Source organism: Lampris incognitus, chromosome 8, assembly GCF_029633865.1.
Source record: "Lampris incognitus isolate fLamInc1 chromosome 8, fLamInc1.hap2, whole genome shotgun sequence".
NCBI lineage: Eukaryota > Metazoa > Chordata > Actinopteri > Lampriformes > Lampridae > Lampris > Lampris incognitus.
The window spans coordinates 17,740,167-17,767,947 of record NC_079218.1 but is presented as its reverse complement, the minus strand read 5'-3'; the positions used below and the strand labels follow the sequence as shown (position 1 = coordinate 17,767,947).

The 27,781-nt window shown below is 42.3% G+C and overlaps 1 protein-coding gene across 1 annotated transcript in view; it reads right to left on the bottom strand.

The window, feature by feature from the left end:
* lrch2 (leucine-rich repeats and calponin homology (CH) domain containing 2) overlaps window positions 1-27,781 on the bottom strand; it is a 77,080-nt gene that overhangs the window by 26,108 nt on the left and 23,191 nt on the right. The window contains exons 8-17 of the mRNA XM_056285189.1: window positions 25,772-25,868; window positions 25,579-25,676; window positions 10,159-10,226; window positions 9,812-9,916; window positions 9,105-9,173; window positions 7,856-7,918; window positions 5,919-5,967; window positions 5,115-5,255; window positions 3,264-3,314; window positions 2,805-2,868 (exon numbers count right to left, since the gene is read on the bottom strand). Coding sequence (XP_056141164.1) covers window positions 2,805-2,868; window positions 3,264-3,314; window positions 5,115-5,255; window positions 5,919-5,967; window positions 7,856-7,918; window positions 9,105-9,173; window positions 9,812-9,916; window positions 10,159-10,226; window positions 25,579-25,676; window positions 25,772-25,868 — 805 coding nt within the window. The remainder of the gene's footprint in view (window positions 1-2,804; window positions 2,869-3,263; window positions 3,315-5,114; window positions 5,256-5,918; window positions 5,968-7,855; window positions 7,919-9,104; window positions 9,174-9,811; window positions 9,917-10,158; window positions 10,227-25,578; window positions 25,677-25,771; window positions 25,869-27,781) is intronic.

Here is a 27,781-nt window from a genome sequence, read left to right as displayed (position 1 = left end):
GGATGCATTTAACCATCTTTCCAGAAGATGAAGCATATTTTCTCTAAATGAACATCGGGGAAAAAAAGGTTTTATATAATATTGTTTGTTTAACATTGTAGAATTCGGGTGAATGTAATTGCGGATGTAATAGTGGTAAACATTGTTAGTGGGTGAGAACACAGTAATCTTTTTCTTGTCTACCCTGCTTTGTTTTGATCGTATGCTGTCTGATACAGTGCTGCTTGTTTTTTTGTTTTTTGTTTTTTTACTGTGTTCTTTAAGGTGTCCTTGAGTGCTCTGAGAGGCGCCCACAAATAAAATGTAGTATCATTATTATTATTATTATTAATCGATGTGGAAAACACAATTGTTATGTAGTATATTGTTTTTGGTATTTTGCATTGTGTTATTCAGAATTCAGGGTTGATATGGTCTAACTGTTTACGAACAAAAAATATTGACACACTTCACTAAATGTGAGGTCAAATAAGAGTCAAACTTGCAGCATTGAGAATACATTCTTTCAAATATCTGAGAGATAGACTATTGTAATTTGCCTTGGTCAGATAAGGCGAGCACTCCCAAAAATAAAACTTTTATGAATTATGAAATGGAGAATTGAATTGTGTCTTACAATTTTATTTTGTCAAGCATACTCAACTCAATAAGTCCTTATGCTATTTATAAATCAAACACCGCCGTCACTGCAGCCGTCAAGCATGCACATCCATGCCAACCCTGCTCAATCAGGACCCCACCACATAAATTCCAGTTTAACCCCTGCCTCTGTGCTTCCCATAGACCCTTTTACAGCCTACGTCATTAAAAGTATGCGCGCGCATTTAGGCAACGGAAGTGAAATGCTACCCCCAAGTCTCCCATTCATTCACAGATTCAGACGAGGAAGAGGAGATTACAAAGTTTATTCAGAAGTATAACCAGTATCAAAATGTCCGATTGTTGTGTGTTTGGCTGTACGAATCGCTACTCTACCAACAGCGGACTGACGTTTTACCGAATTCCGACGGGATCACGGCCATTTCAGAGCAACCGGAGGCGCCTGTGGATGCAAGCCATCAAACGTATTGATGAAAACTGGACTGAGGACACTATCAAAAATGCTGGCGTTTGCAGAGCCCATTTTATATCAGATAAGTTATCTATCTACTCTTTGGTTTCACTGGAATGCCTGGTTTAGATGGAGACTAATATCTAAAGTAACCGATAAGCAGCGTTAGCTGGTATTATTTGGCTAATGTGGTGTCTGGCTATTTACAGGTGAGGTGTCACTGGACTCGCAGAATCCTGATTTTGTGCCCTCTACACACATGCTTCAGCTGTAACTGCTGCTTTCTCTGTCCTCCCCATCCTAACACAGAGCTCAACTTTAAATAAAATTGCTGCTGCATGGCTGCAGCATGACCCAAGTCTGAAATGTGAAAAAGACAGAATAAAAAATATTGACTAATCCAATATATGTTTAAATTTGATGACCAGGGCTTGCAATTAACACTTAATCTCAGTCAAAATTAGACCGTGGCTGAGAAGACTGTAAATTCTACTATATAATTTCGCATTTTTCCACTGCAAACTAATTACATCCACAGCTGGAACTCTGAATCAACAAGACACTGTGTGTAGTTCATGATAATGTGAATTTCATGCCCCGTTTATCATGACTGAGTTACAGGGAAAGGCACATTTTGATGTGATGAGGGGAGAAAATGACAGTAAAATAGAAGCAGATTTAATGTTTGCACAACAACTAGGCCGATATCATTAACCCTGAGCAAACTAGAAAAGCAACACGACAAAAAATACTCACCCTGCCATGCATGTACAATTGGCTGTGAGGACGTAGTTCTCAGGTTTGTTTATGATGACCCGTGCCTCGTACATAGCCGCCTTGTGTCCTTGTCTTGGCAAGACTTCGTATTTCAGGACACAAAACTCAGAGTCTATGTCATGGTATTTTACATTTTGTATGTGACCACAGACAACATAGTTGTAAGCATCCAGTGACTTGTACGCTCGTAACTTCTCTCTTGTGTATACGCTCGGTTTCTCCACCAAATATGTATATACTATGTCTGGCCACTGGATATTAGGCCACTTAGTAACGTCTTCCACCCACTCGGTAATACCACACGGATCTGGAAGTCGGTTGCCGTTCGCCAAAGTTAATTTATTCAGGTAGCTTTCGCAATCTTTTGTCGTTAATCCCCTTGCATAGTTTGGCAAACTAGCTAACTCCGCCATACTTCCGTTGCCTAAATGCGCGCACATCCACACCTACATCATCACTGTTTACAAACTGTAAAAGGGTCTATACTGCAATGGAATCTAAATGCAAACTAAATGGTACACAGATTGCATTTATATAGCGCTTTACAATCAATGAATGCCTCACATTCACCCCCCCCCCCCACACACACACACACACGCGCGCACACACACACCGATGGCGGTGACGGCCATGCAAGGCACCAATCTGCTCATCGGGGGCAGTTAGGGGTTAGCGAGGCACCTCGACACTTTTGCATGAAGCAGCCGAGGATCGAACGGACAACCCTTCAGTTACCAGATGACCTGCTCTACCTCCTGAGCCACCATAACCCCCACTAATGTGTATTATATAATGGTAGAGACAACTGAAATTGATAAATGTTTTAGCATGGTCATAATAATTTCTTCCAAAACCTTGTGAAGGAAATGGATAGTCACAGTGCCCCAATTCCAAAATGTCAGTTTATCCTTTTCTTTGTAATTCCTTTTTTATCTATCCTGAGTTATCATGTTTAGAATAGGGACTTATCCATTACCTGACCGTGGCTTTAGTCCAAACACCGTCAGAGTTGAGCTGAAATCAGCGTTGCGCAATCCCTCCTGTGCAAAAAAACAAAACCCCAAAAAAACCCATACATGTATGATTTAATGACAGTTGAGATTTTCTATAGTGCTGCATTATGTTTTACATTTGGTCCAAAATCAGTAAAGAAATTAAACTTTTCATGTCTAAAAACCTGGAACATGGTGTAAACCATTCAGCAAACATTTATTTGTAAATTACACTTTTATCCATAACTGTTCTCTATTGTATAAAGATCTGCGAGGGAGTGATCTAGTCCTCAAAAACTGAGCTGGCCCAGTTAGGAGTACATGCAAGAATTGGTGAGGCGGGTGGAGGGCTTTTCACAGTTTGATGACTTGATCTGATAGGCTGTATGTAAATGATGTGTCCGACAACGTCATGAACATCCGGGAAAAAAAAGATCGCTCACCTCACACTCCTCATTTCCACTTGAGGATTTCCGAGCACTCTGGCATTTGTACTGTGAAAAGCAAAACAGCTTCACTGTGAAATATATAATGATGCTCAATGTAATTGGATCCCACTAAGGCAGCTCCTCTGTTATCCCCAAACAATGCTCTCTTGTCCAGCACTCTGTCTATCACCCACTGGACATCCTGCATTTGGCTCGCCTCTCTTTAAGCATTAGAAATTTATTCCCCCCTATCCCCCCCCCCAATTGTACCCGTCCAATTACCCCTCTCTTCCAACCCGTCCCGGTTGCTGCTCCACCCCCTCTGACAATCTGGGGAGGGCTGCAGACTACCACATGCCTCCTCTGATACATGTGGAGTCACCAGCCGCTTCTTTTCACCTGACAGTGAGGAGTTTCGCCAGGGGGACGTAGCCCGTGGGAGGATCACGCTATTCCCCTCAGTTCCCCCTCCCCCCCGAACAGGCACCCCGACTGACTAGAGGAGGCGCTAGTGCAGTGACCAGGTCACATACCCACATCCGGCTTCTCACCCACAGACATGGCCAATTGTGTCTGTAGGGACGCCCGACCAAACCGGAAGTAACACGGGGATTCAAACTGGTGATCTCCGCGTTGGTAGGCAATGGAATAGACTGCTACGCCACCCGGACGCCCCCCAGCATTAGAATATTTTGACAATTATTCAAGGAAATTTTCATGGAAAAAAAAAAAGAGTACGTTGGCTAATCTGTCACTGCTGCTCACTGTCTAACTGGTTCAAGTTGTTCTAGTGCACATTAAGATGTTCATGTAATTTGTCAAGAAAGCAATGAAGGTATCTATAAAACTGAAAACGTTACAGTGATAAATGGTTTGTCAATTTTGTTGTTTCAGATTTATTGCAATCTAAATATTAAGGGATTCTCTGTGGTTACATAACAATGAATTCTCCATCATTCAGATTTACATTGGAGACAGTGATGCAAGGGTTGGTAGTTAACAGAGTTGCCTCACAGCAACAGGCATCTGGGCTTAGCCACAGTCCCTCTGTGTTGAGTCTGCATGTTCTCCCCTTGTTTTGCATCACCTTTTTGGTGGGTGCTGTGATTTTCTTCAACAGTCCAAAGCTTTGCATGTTGGATTAACGGGAGACTCTAGATTTCCAATGCATATGAATGGCATTTTGAGGGATTGTGTCCTGAAATGAACTGGTGTCTTTTTCGAGGGTGTCTCGCTGACTTCTGATCAAGGTATGTTGGAATAAACTCCCAAAACCCTCGCCACAACACCTGCCTCTAAGTGGTTTTTGTGCAACCAGTTAGGGGCAAAAAGATGGCCTAGTGGTTATAATGTACAAGTCAAAGTGTCCTTGAAGGAGACGCTTATATGCTTCGTCTCTTCTTCCTGTTCCAGAGGCATCACACTGGTGTGCCGACCCTATGGCTCAAACACAACACTAAGAAAACAATTTCTGCCTTGGGTGAGTAGAATATCAAGTATATCAAATCCGAAATCATCAAGTTTAATCTATCATTCATTATCTTGAAATGAAGAATGATGGATGAAAAAAACTAGGATACTGCTCTGCATGTCATGCATAGGGTTAGGGGTTTGCTAGTTTCAATATCTCTCAGTCAAGAGGACTTTCAAATAACTTCTGCGTATAAGTTCTTCTAAAGTTTCTCCACATAAAGGACTGTCCATTTCATATTTCAATTAATCATTTTTTTCCACTTATTAGCCTGAGGTAAGAGCAAATAAATAGGCAACTGCCACCCACTCTTTTGCTCAATATTTCAAATAAGAAGCATGAATCAACTTGACCTACACTGGGCTATATATAGCTGTGTACACAGGCTCTCGTACCTTCAGATAATCTTTTCTTAAGTATTTGTTCCTCCTGCGGTCCTCATTCTGGTTAAGTACTGGTGGGACCTCAGGCCACTTTGTCTCTGACTCACACTGCTCTGTCTTCAGGCTGCCGTCAAATGAGCAAGAGGAGGAGGGCTAGAGAAGCACAGTTTAAATTCAGTCACAGGTCACGGCAATTTTCCGTGACGTCAGAATTCTTACCATGACAAAAAAACAAAAAGAAAAGAACAACTATTAAAAGAGAAATGAAAAGAGTTCCGTGAACAACAGAGAAATGAAATGTAGAGCCATAACAGAATAAAACACAACTAGTCATTTTTTTTGGGGGGGGGGGGGTTCCCCCCCTTTTTACCCCCAATTGTATCCACCCAATACCCCACTCTTCCGAGCCGTCCCTGTCGCTGCTCCATCCCCTCTGCTGATCCAGGGAGGGCTGCAGACTACCACACACCTCCTCCGATACATGTGGAGTTGCCAGCCGCTTCTTTTCACCTGACAGTGAGGAGTTTTGTCAGGGGGGTGCAGCGCGTGGGAGGATCATGCTATTCCCCCCGAACAGGTGCCCCAACTGACCAGAGGAGGCGCTAGTGTAGTGACCAGGACACATACCCACATCCGGCTTCCCACCCGCAGACACAGCCAATTGTGTCTATAGGGATGCCTAACCAGGCCGGAGGTAACACGGGGATTCGAACCGGCGATCCCCATGTTGGCAGGCAATGGAATAGACCACCACGCCACCTGGATGCCCAACTAGTCATTTTTTTAATGCCATGGTAGCGTTTTAAAGGTAGGTACCTGTCCACTCAGCACTGATGCTCCGCTGCTTCCTTCATCCAGAGAAGCACTGGGAATGAGACAAGTTCAAGATTAGGATTGAAATTCCCCAAAGATTATATCATCAATAGATAAAAACATACTTTAAATTGAGGCAACTTTAACCGTAAGGTGCTATCTGGAGTCAAGGGTTATGGGTTATAATCGTTAAAAATATATAGTTTCCATGTGCTTTATGCGCCTTTATAACAGAGCAGCCCTGGGCTAGCATTTTTGTACATTTTCTATGACATGTACTTGTCTTGCACTTTTATCTAATATTTTTAATGTTATTTGTGTATTGTCTTGCTTTTTCAACTGAGTTTTTCTGTTGTAATGTACTGGAGTTCTGCACTGTGAAATTCCAATTCGGGGTTTACTGCATTTTGCAAAACCATTGACTTGACTTTATTAACCTTTCAGTTGTAAATGAACCTCTAAATTTGTCTGCTATAATGTCACCTAGGAATGGTATATAGGCAACAAAAACAAAACAAATGATATCCTGATATCATTCCTGATATTTTGGGGTATTTTGACAATTATAATATGTTGGCACTGTTTTGGTTGAGGATTCAGCTGATGTGGGAAAGTGTTTTGTTGTTTCCAGTTTTGTTTTTTGGGGGGGAATAAAAAAGGCCCAGTCACCTGGCATCCTTGTTCTAGCATTTGGAACAACAAGAAAGACCCAAGTCTGTGGCTCTAAGGCTGCACAATGGCTCATAAGGGGTCCAAAGGTCTGTAATATAAATGGGGTCCAGACACAGCCTTAAATCCTGAAACCCACAGGTAGCCAGTGCAGGGATGCTAAAACAGGGTAGACGGGTTTCCTTTGCATGATTCTAGAGAATATGTGAATTTTTGAAGAAGTTTCAGTTAGTTAAACAGCAAGTCAATCTTTTTAGGTAGCAAGTAAACAATGTGCTGAGCTGCATGAGACAAAGATAGGGGACCAGTTCTTCTGCATCTGGCAATAGGAGGAATGATATAACTTTTGCAATATTTTGAGTTGATAAAGTCTAGCTAAAGTTCATGATTAATGTTTGGAGTATTTTTTGATGCAGAGTAATAATAATATTAATAATAATAATAATAAATCAATCTTATATAGTGCTTTTCTAACACTCAAAGTCGCTTTACAATAAATGGGGTGAAACAAGGCAACAGATAAACATAACACAAATATCCCACACAACTCCCCTTCTCATGTCCCTACACTGGCTCCCAGTAGCTGCTCGCATCCAGTTTAAGACTCTGGTGTTAGCCTACAGGGCAGTGAAAAGAACAGCTCCTTCCTATCTCCAGGCCATGGTCAAGCCCTACACCCCCGCCCGACCACTTCGCTCGGCTACCTCGGGACGCCTGGTCGCCCCGTCGCCCAGAGGCCCCTGCTGCCGATCGACCCGGTCACAGCTCTTTCCTGTCCTGACCCCACAGTGGTGGAGTGAACTCCCCACTGATGTCAGGACAGCGCAGTCGCTGCCCATCTTTTGGCACAGGCTGAAAACTCACCTCTTCAAGAGCTACTACCCTACTTGCTCTTAGCACTTATTGTATTCACTCAGTGCAAAAAATAAAAAAATATATTTCTTGCGCTTTTACTTTAGCACTGGTTTTGCTCTTAGATGCTTGTTTAGATGCACTTATGACCTCTGATGACTATTAGTTCTCCTGATTCCCTACATTAAATGCACTTACTGTACGTCGCTTTGGATAAAAGCGTTGGCTAAATGACTGTAATGTAATGTACAATATACAGGAGTGGATGGGAAGGGGGGGGCTACGAGAGGGAGAAGCGGTAGCCACACATGATGTCAGCAGTACTCGCCGACTTAAGCAGATACAAAGGGGCAAGGAAAAAAAACAAAACAAGAGTAAATGAAATGATAGCACTTGTACGATTAGGCAGCAGTACTTACCTACGAGCCGCTGGGGCTGGTGACCTCTGTTTGCTGCTGGAGCTTCCAGAATGACTCAGGAACCTGTTGGCAGAAACCACCTCTAATGGAGACAACGCTCTAATGCCAATAGCTGGTTTCGTATGCAGGGGAAAAATCCCTTAATGAAAAAGTTCTCTCCTATTTCCAAAAGGAAATCACCCCATGTACTGTAAGTGAACTAGAGTAGCCCAAATAAACCCAGTTAAGCTGAAAAGTCGACCGTACCATTTTAACTCTGATAATCCTTTTGACAGGGGAATATTATCCTGCTATTATAAATACAAACTTTTGGTAGCATTTATATTATAGATTATGTTATAATATTTGGATCTGACGTTTTCCACCTACACTCTTTTTGGAAAGTATGCACGTTCTGGGGTTTTTTTTTTTGGACTTTAGTATTTAAATCATATGAGTGAGCAGTGAACAACGCTTTGGCATTTTAGAAGATATACTTTTCAGTTCAAGTAATCCACAATTTTGACATTATAACAGAGTGTTGTTCTTCACAGTAGCTCCAATTATGCCTCCACAGCTGAAATGGCAGTCACGCACCTACTCTGACAGACAAAACAAATACAAAAATTGGAAATGAATAGTTGTTTAATTACAGGTGAAGTCTGAAATTACCAGAGTCCGCTCATGAGTGTGTGGTTTTCTGTACAAGTAAATACACGCTGAGGTATGTACACTATGTGTTGAGCTTCAGATAAAATCAGGTTCAGAAAGAAGATTAGATAAAAAATATCTTCTTGAGATCTTATTCACTGTACGTTCTTGCTCACTGTCTGTGTGAGGCCAGTGATGTTTAGGTCCGTGACGCAATTCTTGTTTTTAATGCCCTTTTTGTCTCCCCGCCTGCCGCCCAATGCCTGCTGGGATAGGCTCCAGCATCCCCGCGACCCTGAGAGCAGGATAAGCGGTTTGGATAATGGATAGATATTTATTGTGTGTTATTTGTTTTTATGTGGCACCAAGGTCCTTGTGAAGTGTAATTTCGTTCCCTTGTATGTATGTGACATGCATATATGGCAATGACAAATAAAAGCAGTCTAAGTCTATCTATCTATTCAAGCTTCATGAACACTGATGGCCTTTGGGTTTCCGAGGGCTTCTGGTGCGTTTGACGTCACTGGGGGCCATCTTCTCATCCTGTAACTTACCCTGTAACTACACCTTATATGACGCAAACTGTCTTTAAATGAAGAAACAATGCCTCTCCCTTCACCTGTGTGCACGGCCAGTCACCCGCCGTCGGTGAATAAGACTCTCCGCTCTGCACATGAGAGACCGCCGTCTAGAGGCCATGTACCATGCGGGCACCAGCCACAGTCAGGGAGAGAGTAGGGGTAGAAAAGATGGTTGAGGCCAGAAAAGAGGAGGCAGAAAGAGAGGAGAGTAAAGCTGATGAGAAACCAGTTTGTTAGTGCGGAGCAAAGGTTATAGAGCGGCAGCATGGTGACAATGGAAAAATGCTGGGAGAAGGGCAGAGAGTTTCTCTGTGCTTCACGACACAGAGAGAGCAGTCAGCAAATCATTCTCATCATGTTACACAGCACCAAATCTGAATGACTCACTCTCAAAAGAGAAGCCCATTCTGAAAATGAAGTGCTGTAAGCCCAGAAAAATGCAAGAAAATGGCCAATAAACATGAACCGGACACCGGGGACAGCTTGTTTTATCCTTAAGTGTTTATGGTGAGTTACATGGAAAAGCACACACCCCGGCCTTAATCATCATTTGCGTACTCATCAATATAGGATGTCAAGATGTAGAGGAAGCTTTCAGCGGTACAGGGGATAGAAGTGTTAATACATGGTTCACTGCCATACTAGCAAAGTTCACATTTGTTTGTTATGCTTCTCAAAGTGCAGGAAGTAATGGTGAAAGGTAAGGAATAAGGAGCAAATGAGGCTAGGAGCCACCCAAACACACCTATTCTGTTGCTCCTGCTGCAGGAGCTGAACCGCAATCTTCCTTAGGTCCATTACCTCCTTCAGCTCATCATCCTCCTCTTCAACTGGCTGCTCCTTATCAGAGCTAGAAGAAGTTTAGAATCAGCAATTCCCATTAAAAACTGACGGTTAACCCAGCTTACTTATGACGCGTCATCTTTTGACTCAGTGATGATGCTCGAAAAAGCTTCTTCTCGTCCTTCCCGGATATATTTTCAATATTCTGTAAAGCATGTTGAGTGACTCATGTCTTAAACACAAAGTCCATTAAAGAGAGTTATAAATGCTTTAAAAAAATAAAGGAAAAATTTTAAACCAACTACTCACCCTGACTCCTCTTTCCAGCTGTCTTTATCTTTGTTTTGGTGTGACATACTGAGAACCTTCTCCAGTTCCTGAAACACAAAAATAACAAGAGCATTTACCATCTATAAAACTGCACTGGACCATACCACAATCATTCTGTCATCTTTCATCAGAGGCCTTTGTTCTTTTCAATATCAAGGACCAACACATAGTATATGTTTTCTTTGATCGCTTAACGTGAAATACAGCTGAGGACCTCCTTGTTAAAGACATTTTGTATTTTAATTAGAATGGCAAGGCACATCACAATGTGGCAAGGTTGTCTGTGAATGTTCTCATTCATCCAGGTCATGGTTATCCACAGGAGTTGAATCAAGTGCAACTGGACTTGGTATATATCCGTGAAGACGTTTCGCCTCTCATCCAAGAGGCTTCCTCAGTTCGTGCCTTTCTGACTAGACCAAGCTAGTCTGACTGGCTGGTGATGAGACTCGGAATTTATCCTCTAGGAGTCGTTGTCAGAGCTATTGATATGCGTGGCTCTTTGTAAACATCGGATCACAAAGAGCCACGCATATCAATATCATGTTATGCCAACAGTAATGTTGATGGTAGCAAGTGTTGGTTGACAACACTGCTGCAATAGTGACTCACCAGTCAGCAACTTAGTCCATTCGTCAGTCTGTTTGGACTTTTTGAGTGACATGCACTGAAATGATAAATCTATTGGAACAGTTAACATGGAAACCCATTCGGCCATGTCAATGTGCAAAGCCTGTGTGCTATTCAGAGGCTCTGATTCATTCCCATGTGGTAATAATGGAAATGGCAACGTTAAGTACAGGAAAATAACTTTGTAGTTTCTGGTGACCATTCCACTGCTGTCACCAATCCATTATCTGCATACCAACTAAGGTCTGTCACTGGTCTGCTTAATGTCAATAGTCTCAAACGGCCCATGTCAAATCTTTTTGTAATACACGTGTGAATAAGTTAATCGTGGTAAATCACATTTCGGTGGCCTTACGCATATGAAATAGATAGCGATTGTACAGAAAACGGCTTGTGTTCTATTGTAACAGGTGTTTGAAATTCAGATTTGATCAGAAATGTCAAGCGCTTTGGAGTGGCTGTTGCAGTTAGAAAAGCGCTATATAAAATGCAACTTGATTGATTGAGTAATAGACTATAAATCAGTATAATGGAGCAAGAATCCAAAGCACTGGCACTACATGCAGTAAAGTAAAATTTAGCTTCACACCTCTGGTCACGAGAAATCTAAACCGTGGATGCATTCTATCTCATCCTTTGCCTGTGAGGGGTACTGATGGGATTCACAGTAGCTAGCTTCACTGAGCTGCTGGCTGGCTGGGTTCTGTAAAGAAAAGGGTTTTGTATTTTCAGATAACTGGCTCTCCTTCTGGGGTAAACCTAGCCTGCTGAAAGCAGATGGCCTCCACCCTACTGGGGAAGGTGCTGCTATTATATCCAGGAATATAGATAGTTGCTTACACCAAGTTTGATAATGGTGACTTAAGGCCTGGTGGGCTGCAGGCAATTAGAGAAACTGCTAGGCACAATTTTAGTGCAGGTGTGGGGGCTACTAAATCAGTCAATGTGTTGATCCAGGTCATCTCAATAATGTAGGTAATAGCGCAATTTCAGGAAGTGCAGTTTATCAGACAGAGACTGTCTCCTTCCCCTGCCCTGTCAAGTGCAAGTTTGCTTGCGGACCAAAGCTAACCACAGCAATCTAATCACTATATCTACTTCTGGGAATGGCAATGTGAATGAAAAATTATCTCAGGCCTCCCAGTTCCTCAATTGCTACCCTTAAGACATCTTGCCCCAACTAAAAGTACCTCACCCACTGCTAGCCCCAATCAAAGGCCTATCCCAGCAAACTTCAGCAGTACACAATCTCTGAACATTGGCTTATCAATATCATATCACTGCCCAGAAACGTTATGCTAGTAAATGACTATCTTGGAGCATAGTTTTGATAGGCTCAGCTTATGTGGAAGTTGGCTGAAACCAAATGTTTTCTTACCACTAAAACTCCCAGTAAACTCTGGTAGTACATAATTCCTGATAATTAGATTAATCAATGTCAGATTACTATCTAGCAAAGTGATGCTGGTAGATCGCTAGATCTTAACAATAATAATAATTATACATTTTATTTGTGGGCACCTTTCAGAGCACTCAAGGACACTTTACAGAACACAGTTTAAAAAAAAAAAAAACTTGGAGCATAGTTTTGATATGCTTGGTTTACGAGAAACTTGGCTGAAACCAAATGTTTTACCACAAAATGACGCCACATCGCCTGACTACACTAGTGCTCCTGTTGCTCAGGTTACCAAACAAGGTCGAGGTGTTGCCCTAACTCATGACTCTATCTTTACTCTTGGCTCAAAATCTGATAGTAAATTAAAATCTTTTGAGGTGTTAGTCCTGTCTCCTTCTGCAACAGCGTGAATAGCTCTCTCCGGAGTTAACGAACTCCTGCCATTTTAATTTGTTGTTCTCTACCAGCCACCTACAGCTCAAACTGGACAAAAATGGGTAAAACAGAAGCCATCAGAGCATGTGAGGAGAGAGCGAAATGGCGGACAGTTGTTGAGCATGTTTTTCGGCGGCCAACATCATAGCTGATGATGCCGACTGACCAGCCACCTGGAACTATACTTGCAATTTTTAGATGATTTCACGGAATTCTGGTCAGACCTTGCTTCTCATGCGGACAATATCTTAATACTTAGTGATTTCAATATCCATCTAAATAAAACATCTGATCCTCTTGGGTAAGTCTTGACGAGCGGTGACCTTTGAAGCTGGGTATGCTACCTCGTCCCCAACCCCCACCCCGGGCACGCACGCACAAACGACCACCCGCCCACCACAACCCCCTCCCACCACTGCAAATGACACACTCGCACCCCTCTCACACACACACACACACACACACACACACACACACACACACACACACACACACACACACACACACACACACACACACACACACACACACACCCACCCTCTTTGGTAACGTAGCTCCAGACTGTAGAAAGCTGGGCAAAGTTGGACACATCTGTTTCGGCCGCGCACAACACACTCTGTCACAAACAGGCCCATGGAGGGCATCAACTGCCCTGAATAGAGTCTGAGCTTGGTGCTACTTGGCATCAGCGTTAAATCTTTCTCCCTCAACAAACGTCTGCGTGTGCCCTCCTTTGCAATGCCAAGTACAACTTTGCAGACCCAGCACCAGACACAAATTCATGGGCGGGCATTACATTTTTTCAGGGGGGGCACAAATGAAATCAATCTCATTGCATAACATTGATTATCTTTCAAATGACCACGTATTGAGATTTGATTTGTTATTGAATCAGATGAATCCGAAACGGAGGCTATGAACAACAACCATTACGCAGAACCAGAGGATAAAACGAGGAAAAATTGCATTAACGTAGGCCTACCCCTTGAACCATATGAAAGCAACCTAGAAGCACCCTAAGCACCAGTAGGCCCCTATGTATTTAAGCCATTTAATTGTCATTATAGCCTATAGCTATAGGCTAACCTTTTTAATGCATTTTGGAAGTTTTTGGCATGTTTTATTTTAAGTGTCACTCGCATTTTTTTTCACAATGCCTACACAAGGCCTAGCCTGCATAAAATACAAACCATCACAGTATACTGTAAATAGTAGATTTTTTTTAAGTGAAGGATTAACCCCATAATAAAGATGTAATTCATTTGAAAAAATAAAAAATGGCGTAAACCCAAACGTGAAGTCTTTCATCTTACATGACATACTTTCTGTTAAGTTATAAATGAGCACCGTCAGCTGCGAAAGCAGCACAATTTTTTCCCCACCTAATTGATGCCAATCAACACAAGCCGAAATGTCTCTGACACTGTAGCTAACTTACTCAAAAGCAACCTTCCTGCCAATATTAGGATTTTTAAATACTGGCTTCAATATGACATCGCTGGTTATCGAGGCAAACTCCACCATGCCTGTATCACTGAAGGCTCTAGTACACTCTTCTATTCATTCTTCCACTTCCTCCTATACCAAGAATGTGATTGTTAAAATCGCTCTTAAAGAGAGACTGACATGCCCTTTCTGAACACATTTTTTAACAATGGGAGTTTGAATCATAACCGAAAATAGGTGTGGTTTTATGAATTCAAAGCTATTGGCTACTGTCTTCCTGGGTGGTTGTTTGGGTGTGGCTCGGTGTTCGCATGGATGGGCTCGGTAGCTCGGTACCGCTCATCACTTGCCGCAGAAAAAATGAGAAATTCAGTGGTGCGAGGATTTGAATAACGTGCTTGGGAATCCAGGGACCACGCATTTCGCATGCGACCATGGCATGGTGGTAGGCCTACGGCACGGCAGTGCAATACAACTTGGTGAATAATATGTTCGATGATATAAATAACTTAGATAGATAGATGATAGATATTTAGATAAATAGATAGATAGCAATATGTCGTAGCAAGATCGATAATAAAGTCTCAGCAGAATAGCACAAACTCGAGCCAAGTAGCCAGCAGGAGGGGGTGAAAGAACGGCTTTTCCGTGGTTTTATAGCATCTCGCTACGGACACACCTTATATGCAAATTGACCGGTGTCTATGTATCCACCGGCACAATTTGTCATAGGACACCATCTACAGTCAATCACAGATCTCTCTCGAGTGGCCGCAGACACACTGTTTTGGCAACTGAATTTCTCCGTGTTCACATTCCAACTTGGAACATAGCCTATCAATAGGAATTTTCAGATTTTGATGTCAGTATTACTTTAACATCAGCTGAAGGCACCCAACCAACTTGTTTCATTGAATCCGGTCTCAGAGAAATATTTGGTGCCGATGCTTACTCCCGCCCTATCCACCTTTTTCCTGACTTCGCGAGTTTACCCAGTTTTGCTCTTGCTGCTGAACACTTGTTTACATTTGCGTAGCTAGCAGGGATGCTGTAAAAGCCGAGGTTCAGCCATGGATTAGGTACAAATAGACAAAAAACGGAGGTGGATACACACTAAAGATGCTTTAAAAAGTCGTGAGGACATTACTGTAACAGTGCCTCACCCGTCACTTCCCACGGAGTGGGTAGATGACATGAGACAGCGGCCTGATGTTAGCTACATCTACTACTACTTTCGGCTGCTAACGTTAGGGGTCACCACAGCGGATCATCCGGCGATGTTAGCTACATCAATATTGTTAATTACCTTGTGTTTTCTTAAGGTGTTGATGGCGAAGAATTACGCAATTACAAAAGCACGGAGGCATGTAAACCTGCGCAGTAACAAAATAGGTAAAGTCCTGTTAAAAAAAACACAGCGACTTTGTATTTCTGAAGGCAGCAGTAGAGCCCAGCCAAAGCGTCAGTCAAGCTAAACAGCATGGGTCATGCTGAAGGAAAGTGGAGTCGTGGAGACAGTCGGCTGTTCGTGCATTGCCGGGTTAGGGAAGTCATGTAGCCATGCAGCAGCTATTCTGTGGAAGGTATTCATAAACCCAAATTCCTCCTCTCTATTGTTGAATTCAAATCATTGATCATACTGTCCATTCTGTTACATATCTGTTATGACACTGTAAACCAGTGGTGGAAGTAGTATTCAGATCCTTTACTGCAGCAAAAATACCAATACAGAAAAGTAAAAATACTCCATTACAAGTAAAAGTCCTGCATGAAAAATCAACTACGGTAAAAGTTCCTAAGTATTATGAGCTTGATGTGGTTAACATATTGCAGTAAAAGTAGTGGTTTGGTCCCTCTGACTCAAATGTAAATTTATATGATATCATAAGAAAATAAAACTGTATTTAAATACAGTACTTCAGCAAATATGGTAACTCTCCACCACTGACTGTATACACTCACTGGCCACTTTATTAGGTACACCTTGCTAGTACTGGGTTGGACCCCCTTTTGCCTTCAGAACTGCCTTAATCCTTCGTGGCATAGATTCAACAAAGTACTGGAAACATTCCTCAGAGAGTTTGGTCCATATTGACATGATAGCATCACGCAGTTGCTGCAGATTTGTCGGCTGCACATCCATGATGCGAATCTCCCGGTCCACCACATCCCAAAGGTGCTCTATTGGATTGAGATCTGGTGACTGTGGACGGTGAACTCATTGTCATGTTCAAGAAACCAGTCTGAGATGATTCGAGCTTTATGACAGGGCGCGTTATCCTGCTGGAAGTAGCCATCAGAAGATGGGAACACTGTGGTCATAAAGGGATGGACATGGTCAGCAACAATACTCAGGTAGGCTGTGGCATTGACACGATGCTCAATTGGTACTAAGGGGCCCAAAGTGTGCCAAGAAAATATCCCCCACACCATTACACCACCACCCTGAACCGTTGATACAAGGCAGGATGGATCCATGCTTTCATGTTGTTGACGCCAAATTCTGACCCTACCATCCGAATGTCGCAGCAGAAATCGAGACTCATCAGACCAGGCAACGTTTTTCCAATCTTCTATTGTCCAATTTTGGTGAGCCTGTGCGAATTGTAGCCTCAGTTTCCTGTTCTTAGCTGACAGGAGTGGCACCCGGTGTGGTCTTCTGTTGCTGTAGCCCATCTGCCTCAAGGTTCGACGTGTTGTGCGTTCAGAGATGCTCTTCTGCATACCTCAGTTGTAATGAGTGGTTATTTGAGTTACTGTTGCCTTTCTGTCAGCTTGAACCAGTCTGGCCATTCTCCTCTGACCTCTGGCATCAACAAGGCATTTTCGCCCACAGAACTGCCGCTCACTGGATATTTTCTCTTTTTCGGACCATTCTCTGTAAACCCTAGAGATGGTTGTGCGTGAAAATCCCAGTAGATCAGCAGTTTCTGAAATACTCAGACCAGCCCGTCTGGCACCAACAACCATGCCACGTTCAAAGTCACTTAAATCACCTTTCTTCCCCATTCTGATGCTCGGTTTGAACTGCAGCAGATCGTCTTGACCATGTCTACATGCCTAAATGCATTGAGTTGCTGCCATGTGATTGGCTGATTAGAAATTTGCATTAACGAGCAGTTGGACAGGTGTGCCTAATAAAGTGGCCGGTGAGTGTATATCTTAGCACATTCATACCTACCTCTACTGCTTAGTCTAAAATATATGATACATACAGTATGTACATTACACGGCACTTTACTGCTTCTTTTGCACGTCTGGTTAGATGCTAAACTGCATTTTGTTGTCTCAGTACTTGTATTATGTGCAATAACAATAAAGTTGAACTTAATCTAATATACTTATGTTCATGCCTAATAGAAATGTCAATAGTATGTGGAGAAATTATGGAGATACTATTAATGTCATTATTTTAGGTGCAGAATGCAGTGGGCGGTGGAAAGACAGAACTTGCATGTACAGATGAACAGCACGGGTGGAATGCAGGGACATCGAAGAACCTTGAGCCTAAACGTCAGAGCCAGATTAACTTCAGGCACCGCAAAGCAGAACAGCAACGCAATGTGAGCTGTAGGGCTGTAGTGACTCAAGCACTCCCAAATACCCCACATCATCTGTCACACAAAGACTTCAGAGATAGTGTGGACGAAGCCCCTATCAGACCACTTTTTGTCCTGAAGAACACTTAACTTGAAAAGTATTAAAAATTAAAAGTGCCTCACCATCAGCACAACAAAACAGTGCAGTTGATAAGAGATTTTCCAGTCACACCAGACTCACAGTTATGATCTTAGCTGTGACTCATGCAAGACATTCTATCCGGCATACATTGGAAGTTAGTGATGCGCAAGCAACTCAACTAGAATTAGAAATGAGAGACCAAAGTGCATCTGATTTGTGGCACAATTGTAGGAAAATCAGTGACAAGTATCACCCCCCCCCCGTTTTTTTTCTTCCTTCCCCCCTTCTCTTTGCTTTCTTATTACCTTCTTTTCCCCATTCAAGCACTCTTGTTATATGTATTTGTTATATGTATATTTTTCAAACAGGACATCCCTTTGGGCTACCAAATCTGGTTTGCTTCTCCCTTTTTATTTCTTTTCTTAGACTGTCATGGTAGGTCAATCCAATAAGGCCACTGATAACCCTACTAAGTTCATATCCTGGAACGTAAAAGGGGTCAATAACCCAGTGAAAAGACGGAGTTATGTCTCATTTGCAGCAATTGAAGGTAGACGTACCATTTTTACAAGAAACTCATCTTTGTAATGCCAATATTTCTGGTCTTAATCGAAATTGGGTTGGTCAAGTATCCCAGTCCAAAATTAATGCAAAAGCCAGAGGGGCGGCCATATTAATAAACAAAAACATTTCTTTTCATTCCAAAGAGGTAATTAGTGGTCCAAATGGGCAATATATTATTGTTGTTGGGCAACTCTTTGCCAATCCTGTTATTTTAGTGAACTTAAATGCCCCTGAGATGACAGCAATTTTTTTGAGAAATTATTTTTCACACACACACACACACACACACACACACACACACACACACACACACACACACACACACACACACACACACACACACACACACACACACACACACACACACACACACACACACACACACACACATACAGGACAGGGTAAGATGTGATTTGAACTGAATTGTATAGCCTGGATGGTTTCAACAGTTTGTACATTGGAATGATTTATGTATGTCTTTGCTGTTGGATGATGACTTATGTGTACTGTAAAGTTTAATGTAGGTTTTTGCTATTTTTGTTTGTTTTTGTTTTTCTCTGTCTTGTTTTAAATGTATGTATTAAATGTATTGTTTTTATGTGGACCCCAGTAAGACTAGTGGTGCTTTAGGGCACAGCTAATGGGGATCCTGATAAATAAACAAAATAAACCTAAACCAAAACAATACCCAAGCTTGACCGTGGATTTCTCATAGTGGGAGGTGATTTCTATCTTGTTCTAGATGTAACCTTAGATAGGTCATCAAACACTCCCCAGAATCTCTCTAGGTCAGCTGGCGTTCTGAGTGACTTCATGAATCAATGTGGTCTTTCAGATATTTGGAGGTTTAAGTTTCCCCACTCCACAGCTTATTCCTTTTTTTCCTAACGTGCACCATACCTATACCCACATAGACTATTTCCTACTCGATAATAGACTGCTGCCTAAGGTTAAAACTTGCTCATATAATACTATTATTATATCTGATCATAGTGCCATCATATTTGATTTGGATCTTCCAAATCGACCCCCCCCCCCCAAAATAGAATCTGGAGACTTAACCCTCTTCTATTATCAGACGACAAGTTTGTGGAGTTCATTTCAGCCCGACTACAATTTTTCCTAGAGACAAACACTTCCCCAGAGATCTCACAAGCCACACTATGGGAGACTCAAAGTTTAGCTCCGAGGGCAAATCATAGCTTATTCTTCTACAATTAAAAAAGAAAAAAACTCAAAATTAAATGAGATTTCTCAACAAATCCTGAATATTGACTCAAAATATGCTCAATCCCCGACCCCAGATCTATATAAGGAGCGTGTGAGGCTGTAAACTGAATTTAATCTTTTATCCACTGGTGAGGCAACACATCTCATTTTGAAATCCAGACACATCATCTATGAATTTGGAGATGAAGCGAGTAGATTATTGGCTTTGCAAGCCCGTCAAGCAGCTGCTACTCACTCAATCACAAAGAACAGATCATGATGACATAAACAAAGCTTTTTTGCAATTTTACTCTAGCCTCTATGCATCAGAATGTGGTGATGACCTTGCTCCCCTACATGCCTTCTTTGAAAACTTGACTATTCCCACTGTATAAGAAGAACAAAGTACCAATATGAGTGCAGACGTTTCAATCTCTGAAATAATTACGGCCATTAAATCTATGCAAAATAACAAGTCGCCCGGTCCTGATGGGTTTACGACTGAATTTCATAAAAAGTTTTCCCTCCAATTGGCACCAATTCTTCAAGCTATGTTTATGGAGGCACTCTCCTCAGGCATTCTTCCTATGACTTTGAGACAGGCCTCTATATCTCTGCTGGCAAAGAAAGATAAAGATCCATCATTATGTGCATCATATCCTCCTATTTCTTTGCTAAATGTAGATTTTAGAGTACTATCCAAGGTCTTAGCCAAGCACCTGAAGAGTGTGATTCCAAATATCATTTCACCTGATCGAACAGGATTTATTCAAGGCCGGCACTCTTACTCAAATCTAAGAAAACTGGTCAGTGTTGTCCACTCGGGCCGGTCAAAGTGCCCAGAAGTCGTGATTTCATTACATCGAGGTGGGCTAGAGTTTACAGTTTCTCTCTATGCTGACGATCTGCTTCTGTATGTCTCTGATCCAGCTTTATCACCCCCCTGCCTTCTGGACATCCTGAATCAATTTGGAAAAATCTCAGGATATAAGATAAATTTGCCAAAAAAGTGAACTCTTCCGTTTAAATTCTGAAGCAGATGCACTTCCTCCTAGCCTTTTCCTCTTTAAAAGGGTCCAAGATTATTTTAAACACTTGGGAATTGAGGTCACTGGTTCCTTTCCAGCTGCTTTTACAAAAAACGTCACTGCTCTACTTAACAAGTGTAAACATGATATGAATCGTTGGTCCTCTTTACCATTATCATTAATGGGGCGCATTAACCTAATTAAAATGATAGTATTACCAAAGTTTTGATATCTCTTCCAAAACATCCCCATCCTAATTAAACACTTGATAACTTTTGAAACACTTGATAAAAGCATCATCTCTTTCATATGGGGGAATAAGTCTAGCCGAATCAGCAAAACCCCTCTCCAAAGACTAAAGCGCTCAGGTGGCCTGGCTTTGCCTAATTTCCTTTTTTTATTATTGGGCATGCAATATTCAGAATACAATTCACTGGTTTGAAGACAAACCAACTGCAGGAAAGACAGACTGGGTACGATTAGAGTTCTCATCATGCCAATGCCATTTGGGCTCAGTGGTTGGTGCAGCCTTGCCCCTTCTTAGCAATAACTTGAGTTCAAATATAATAGTCAATCACTCAATAAGAATATGGGCTCAGATTAGAAGGCATTTTGGGCTGCCAGGAACTTCTATTCTCTGCCCTATTAAGTCAAATCACATGTTCATTCCCTCCTGTACAGACCCTGCATTTACGTTATGGTTTAATAAAGGGATTAGATCAATCCATAATCTATACATAGAAGACATATTTGCATCTTTCCTTCAATTATCCAAACTCTATGACTTACCTAAGAACCACTTCTTCATTATTTACAGATCAGGAGTTTTGTACAAAAGACATTTATCTCATTTCCAAACAAACCCATAAAATCACGTCGACCATATCCTGGAATTGAATTCAGACCATAGAGGTACGACATCCCAGATTTATGAGTTCATTAACAACATCAATCCACATTCCATGGCAAATTTAAAACTGACCTGGAACTCTGATCTTGGAATAGCTTTAACAGATGACCAATGGGACTCTCTTTTAGATTTGATAAACACATCGTCTACATCTGCTAAACATGGCTTAATACAACTGAAAGTTGTACACAGAGTACATTTTACTAATGCTAGATTGGCAAAGATTTATCCAAACAATGAACCTTTATGCCCTCAATGTAGAGGCCAGCTGGCAGATTTAATGCACGTTTTGGCTGTGTCTGAATCTCTCCAACTTTTGGATAAGAATTTTCAAAGCTTTTAGTGAGATGTTTGAAATCCAATTTGACCCTGACCCAATCTGTGCTCTCTTTGATTTAACATCACAGCAAACTCATGCTCTCTTACCAAATAAAGCCCATGTGATCATAGCTTTCGCCACACTGTTTGCGAGACATTTGATCCTTTTAAAATGGAAACAACACACTCCGTCCTTTTCTCATTGGGTCAAAGATGTTATGCATTTCTTAAATCCAGAGAAAATTAAATACACACAAAAAAAGGGTAATCTGGAACCTTTGCTAAGATATGGAGACCCTTTCTGAATTTCTGTGACTCTCTACAGGAACCCTTTGAAAGAGTAGGGAAGAAGCCATAAATGTCCTATTACAGTAATGAGCACCCCCCCCCGTTTTTTTTTGTTGCTTTGTTTTTTTCCTTCTCCCCTTCATCTTTTCTTCCTTTGTTTGAATAATTAATACAATTGTTTGATTATCTTATGTTTTTCCTTCTTTACCTAAATGTATTCTGTAACCTGTGATCCTATGAGTGGGTGGGTGGGTTGGTAGTGATGGGAATGGAGTTTTCAATTTGTAAATACGTGATAAATAACACTTTGTATCTGGGAATGAGTAGCTGATTTGACGTCATACACGTTTTGTAATTCTTGTGGGATAAAACATTTGAAAATCAATCAAATATATTTACTACAAAAAAAAATCTCTCTTAGGATCTGGGTTCAGTTTAAGTGCTATTTTGGTCTACAATCATTTTCTACCTTGCTCCACTAGCTGCTAATCATGTTTTTCCTCCTTCCCCAGCAGACTGTGTTTTCTTAATGTGGTCAAAGCTTGGTATCAATACTTTGAAAGACTTTTATATTGATGTTTTTGCATCCTTTCAGCAACTCTCAGACAGAATTTCACCTCCCAGCTAAAAAAATTTCAGTATTTACAGGTGCATAGCTTCACCCATAACATGTTCCCTGTGTTTTCCAACCTACTTAATGATTACACATTAGATAGTTTCCTGACAACATTCCTAACTCTGAAAGGCACAATTTCATATATCTACAACCAAATTAATCTTTTATGTCCAGAGTCATTATATAAAGACCCTTTGGAAAGATGATCTGGGGGAGGCAATACCAGAGTTAGTTTGGGAGGAGATTTTAGAAAGTGTACACAAATCTTCTATTTGTGCAAGCTAGGGTCTTTTTCAATGTAACAACCATGATGGTGCCATGGATGGCAGCCTCGGTACAGTGCTCTCCGGTATTCTGTTTTTGTTTATTATCCGTGTCTAGTTACTCAAACCCGATTACTTTCACTAGAGAAGAACTGCTTAACATTAGGCAGTTAAATTCAAAACAGTTTCTCGGCAGTTTTCACAAACCCGGAAAGTTTTTTGAGATCTTAGTTAGAGGAACAGCAGCTCTCCATGAGACATGGAGGTGACACAGACAGGGGAAGCAGGCCAGTGCGCTGGTGAGGCTCTGACAGCAGGGATTTTGATTCAGAAAACTTTATTTATCCCAGAAGGGCAATCCAGGTCTTACAGTTTACCCAGACATACACAAACTCACAGACAAGCAGCAATCATCACCATGTCAGAGACAATAGACACAGCAGTACATGGGCAAGAGATGCACACCGCCACCCCCATGTGGCCCCGCATGCAGACTCACACAAGGACCAGGCAAAGGGCAAACACCCACACAAGTCAAAAGATGTTTTTTTTGGAGAGCAGTGGCTTTCTCCTTGCAACCCTGCCATGCACACCATTGTTGTTCAGTGTAATGTGAGAGGGGTCTTTAGTTGCTTAGAAGTTACCGTGGGTTCCTTTGTGACCTGGCCGACTATTACACGCCTTGCTCTTGGACTGATCTTTGACGGGAGACCACTCCTGGGGAGGGTAACAGTGGTCTTGAATTTCCTCTATTTGTACACAATCTGTCTGACTGTGGATTGGTGGAGTCCAAACTCTTTAGAGATGGTTTTGTAACCTTTTCTAGCCTGATGAGCATTAACAATGCTTTTTCTGAGGTCCTCGGAAATCTCCTTTGTTCTTGCCATGATACACTTCCACAAACGTGTTGTGACGATCAGACTTTTATAGGTCCCTGTTCTTTGAATAAAACAGGGCGCCCACTCACACCTGATTGTCATCCCATTGATTGAAAACACCTGACTCTAATTTCACCTTCAAATTAACTGCTAATCCTAGAGGTTCACATACTTTTGCCGCTCACAGATATGTAATATTGGATCATTTTCCTCAATAAATTAATGACCAAGTATAATATTTTTGTCTCATTTGTTTAATTGAGTTCTCTTTATCTACTTTTAGGACTTGTGTGAAAATCTGATGTTTTAGGTCTGCAGAAATATAGAAAATTCTAAAGGGTTCACAAACTTTCAAGCACCACTGCATGTTGTGCACTCCTGAACTAACTAATACATACACCAGAAAGCTAGGTGCAGAACAAGGAATAAGGTTGTGATGAAGGGCCTCCTTCCCTACTTGAAACTGAGAAAAAGCTGATACATCCATCCATCCATCCATCCATCCATCCATTATCCAAACCACTTATCTTGCTCTCAGAGTCGCAAGATGCTGGAGCCTATCCCAGTAGTCATTGGGCGGCAGGCGCGGAAACACCCTGGACAAGCCGCCAGGCCATCACAGGGCAGTTAAAGACAAAGAGATAAACTAATTCAACCATGATGAAAGTGAGATTTGACTAAAAGCTACACAAAGCTACAAGTATATTTGAAAACAGAAACATTTACTACTTAATGGGTAACATCTTGGTTATAGGGTTGATGAAGTTAATACTTCCATCCATCCATTATCCAAACCACTTATCCCAATCAGGGTTGCAGGAGCCTATGCCAGCAGTCACTGGGCGGCAGGCAGGGAAACACCCTGGACAGACCACCAGTCTATCACAGGGCTGACCCATTCACACCTAGGGACAATTTAGCATGGCCGATTCACCTGACCTACATGTCTTTGAACTGTGGGAGGAAACCGGAGCACCCGGAGGAAGCCCACGCAGACACGGGGAGAACGTGCAAACTCCACACAGAGGATGACCCACAAGGTTGGACAACCCTGGGGTTAAAGCCCAGGACCTTCTTGCTGTGAGGCGACTGCGCTAACCACTGCACCACCCTGCCGCCAAGGGTTCAAACATCCATCCATCCATTATCTGAACCACTTACCTTGCTCTCATGGTCATGGGGATGCTGGAGCCTATCCCAGCAGTCATTGGGCGGCAGGTGGGGAGACACCCTGGACAGGCCGCAAGGCCATCACAGGGCCGACACACACATTCCTACCTAGGGACAATTTAGTACGACCAATTCACCTGACTTAAATGACTTTGGACTGTGGGAGGAAACCGGAGCACCCTGAGGAAATCCACGCAGACACAGGGAGAACATGCAAACTCCACACAGAGGACGACACGGGACCACCCCCCAACGTTGGACTACCCCGGGGCTTGAACCCAGGACCTTCTTGCTTATGAGGCGACCGCGCTAACCACTGCATCACCATGCCGCCCCGACTGCGCTAACCACTGTATCACCGTGCCGCCAAGGTTCAAACAATATAAGAAAAATTAGTGAGAAACTCAAAACTGTTCAGAGGTGGGGAACTATCAGTAGGGAGAACAAAAGATTTGATCAAAGTGCCTTTGATGAAAATCAATAACAACATGGGGAATTTGGACTTCGCCTTGAGAATCACTGTGTCAGGACACAGGTTTGTTACTCTCTGAGATGGACACATACCTTTATGCATGATACATGACCACTCTGCTGCCCATCTACCTCTGACAGAGAGGGGTCCTCGTCTGGGTTGGGCTCTATGAAGTCATAGAGATCCTGATCTGACGGGGAAAACACATCCACATTTGTCTCACGGTTGTTTGCATTTCATACAGCGAAAGAACTTCTTATAAACCTTATATTCATTTTAAATAACCTTTGCAAGAATCCATCTTGGAGAGGAGGGAGAGGGCATCTGCACGGGCTGTCTCTGAAACCTGAGAGTGCAGGCTGATGGTGTCGTCATCTGAAGGCTAGTGGAGGATTGGGTTTGTTATGATGAGGAATACAAATGTGTTTCTCAGTGATGCCCTAACTCCTTGTTTGATAGTATTTTGAGGCAAACTTGGGGAAGCTAATACCTATGCATATCATCCTATGACAACACTGATTGAGAATACACTCAACAGATGGCAAGTTGGGTGTGGTTTGAGCACTGGTTAGGAGGTAGGGAGAATCTAGAGAGGCCCAGCTTGTAAATCTAACCTGAACACACGTCTGTTTGAGTAGGCATGGATAGAGGGGCATGTAAACTAAGTATTTTTACACAGAGATCCCACAATACTGCCATGTTCTGTCCTGCCAGCTGTCCTTTTTACACAGACATCGATTCAGCTTTGTGACTACCTCTGCTGCCGGTTTAACGCCAGAACAATGACACCCCCCCCATTTCGTATTTGTACCTTTTACCCATAACGGCAAGGCGGCTTAATTGCACAACATTCCCACCTTGAAAAGGCTGTGTAAAAAGCTTCGAAATTATATACTGTATATATGTATGTACACTACATGGCAAAAAGTATCTGGACACCAGAACATCACATCCATATGTGCTTGTTGAACATCTCATTCTCAAACCATGGGCATTACTATGAAGTTGGTCCCAACTTTGCTGCTAGAACAGCCTCCATGCTTCTGGGAAGGCTCTCCACTAGATTTTGGAACAAGGCTGTGGAGATTCGCTCCCATTCAGCCACAAGAGCATTAGTGAGGTCTGGCACTGATGTTGGGGAGAAGGCCTGGCTCACAGTCCGGGTTCCAATTCATCCCAAAGGTGTTGGATGGGGTTAAGGTCAGGGCTCTGTGCAAGCCAGTCAAGTTCTTCCACACCAAACTCGGCAAACCATGTCTTTATGGACCTGCTTTGTGTACGGGGGCATCGTCATGCTGAAAAGGTAAAAGGCTTTCCCGAAACTGTTGAAACAAAGTTGAAAGCATGCAGTTCTCTAGAATGTCTCTGTACTGTAGCATTCAAAACAGAAAAACATTCTACTTAATGGGTAAGGACTCGGTTACAGGACTCAGTTACAGGGTTGGCTAAGTATTAACTTAGTCAACCCTGTCTGGAAAATCACACTGAATCTGGGATCAAACAATGTAAGAAAAATGAATGAGAAATTCAAAACTGTTCAGAGGTGGGGAAGTGTAATTCCTCACTCCAGAGAACATGTTTCCACTGCTACAGAGTCCAATGGTGGTGAGTTCTACACCACTCCAGCCAAAGCTTGGCATCGCACATGGTGATCTTAGGCTTGTGTGCGGCTGCTCAGCCATGAAAACATGAAGCTCCTGACAAACAGTTCTTGTGCTGACGTTGCTTCCAGAGACAATATGGAGCTTGTCGAGTGTTGTAACTGAGGATAGAAGATTTTTACACACTACGCCCTTCAGCACTCCCATTCTGTGAGCTTGTGTGGCCTACTGATTCACGGATGTTTCCACTTCACAATAATAGCACTTACAGTTAACTGGGGCAGATCTAGCAGAGCAGAAATTCGATGAACTGATTTGTTGGAGAGGTGGCAAGCTATGACAGTGCCATGTTAAAAGTCACTGAGCTCTTCAGTATGACCCATTCTGCTGCCAAGTGTTAATCTATGGAGATTGCATGCATGTGTGCTTGATTGTATGCACCTGTTAGCAATGAGTGTGGCTGAAATAGCCGAACCCACTAATTAGATGTGGTGTCCATGTACTTTTGGCCATGTAGTGCACGCATGCGTATCAAACAGAGAAAAACTGTTATTGACCTTCATCAATAGAATCGGAACTTTGCCTGAAAACAGAATCCCAACAGAGTCCTGAGCTGACTGAAGTAATTTTGTTTATGTTTAATGAAATTTCACTAGTCCTTCAAAATCCACTATCCTTTCTGAGAGTTCCTTAA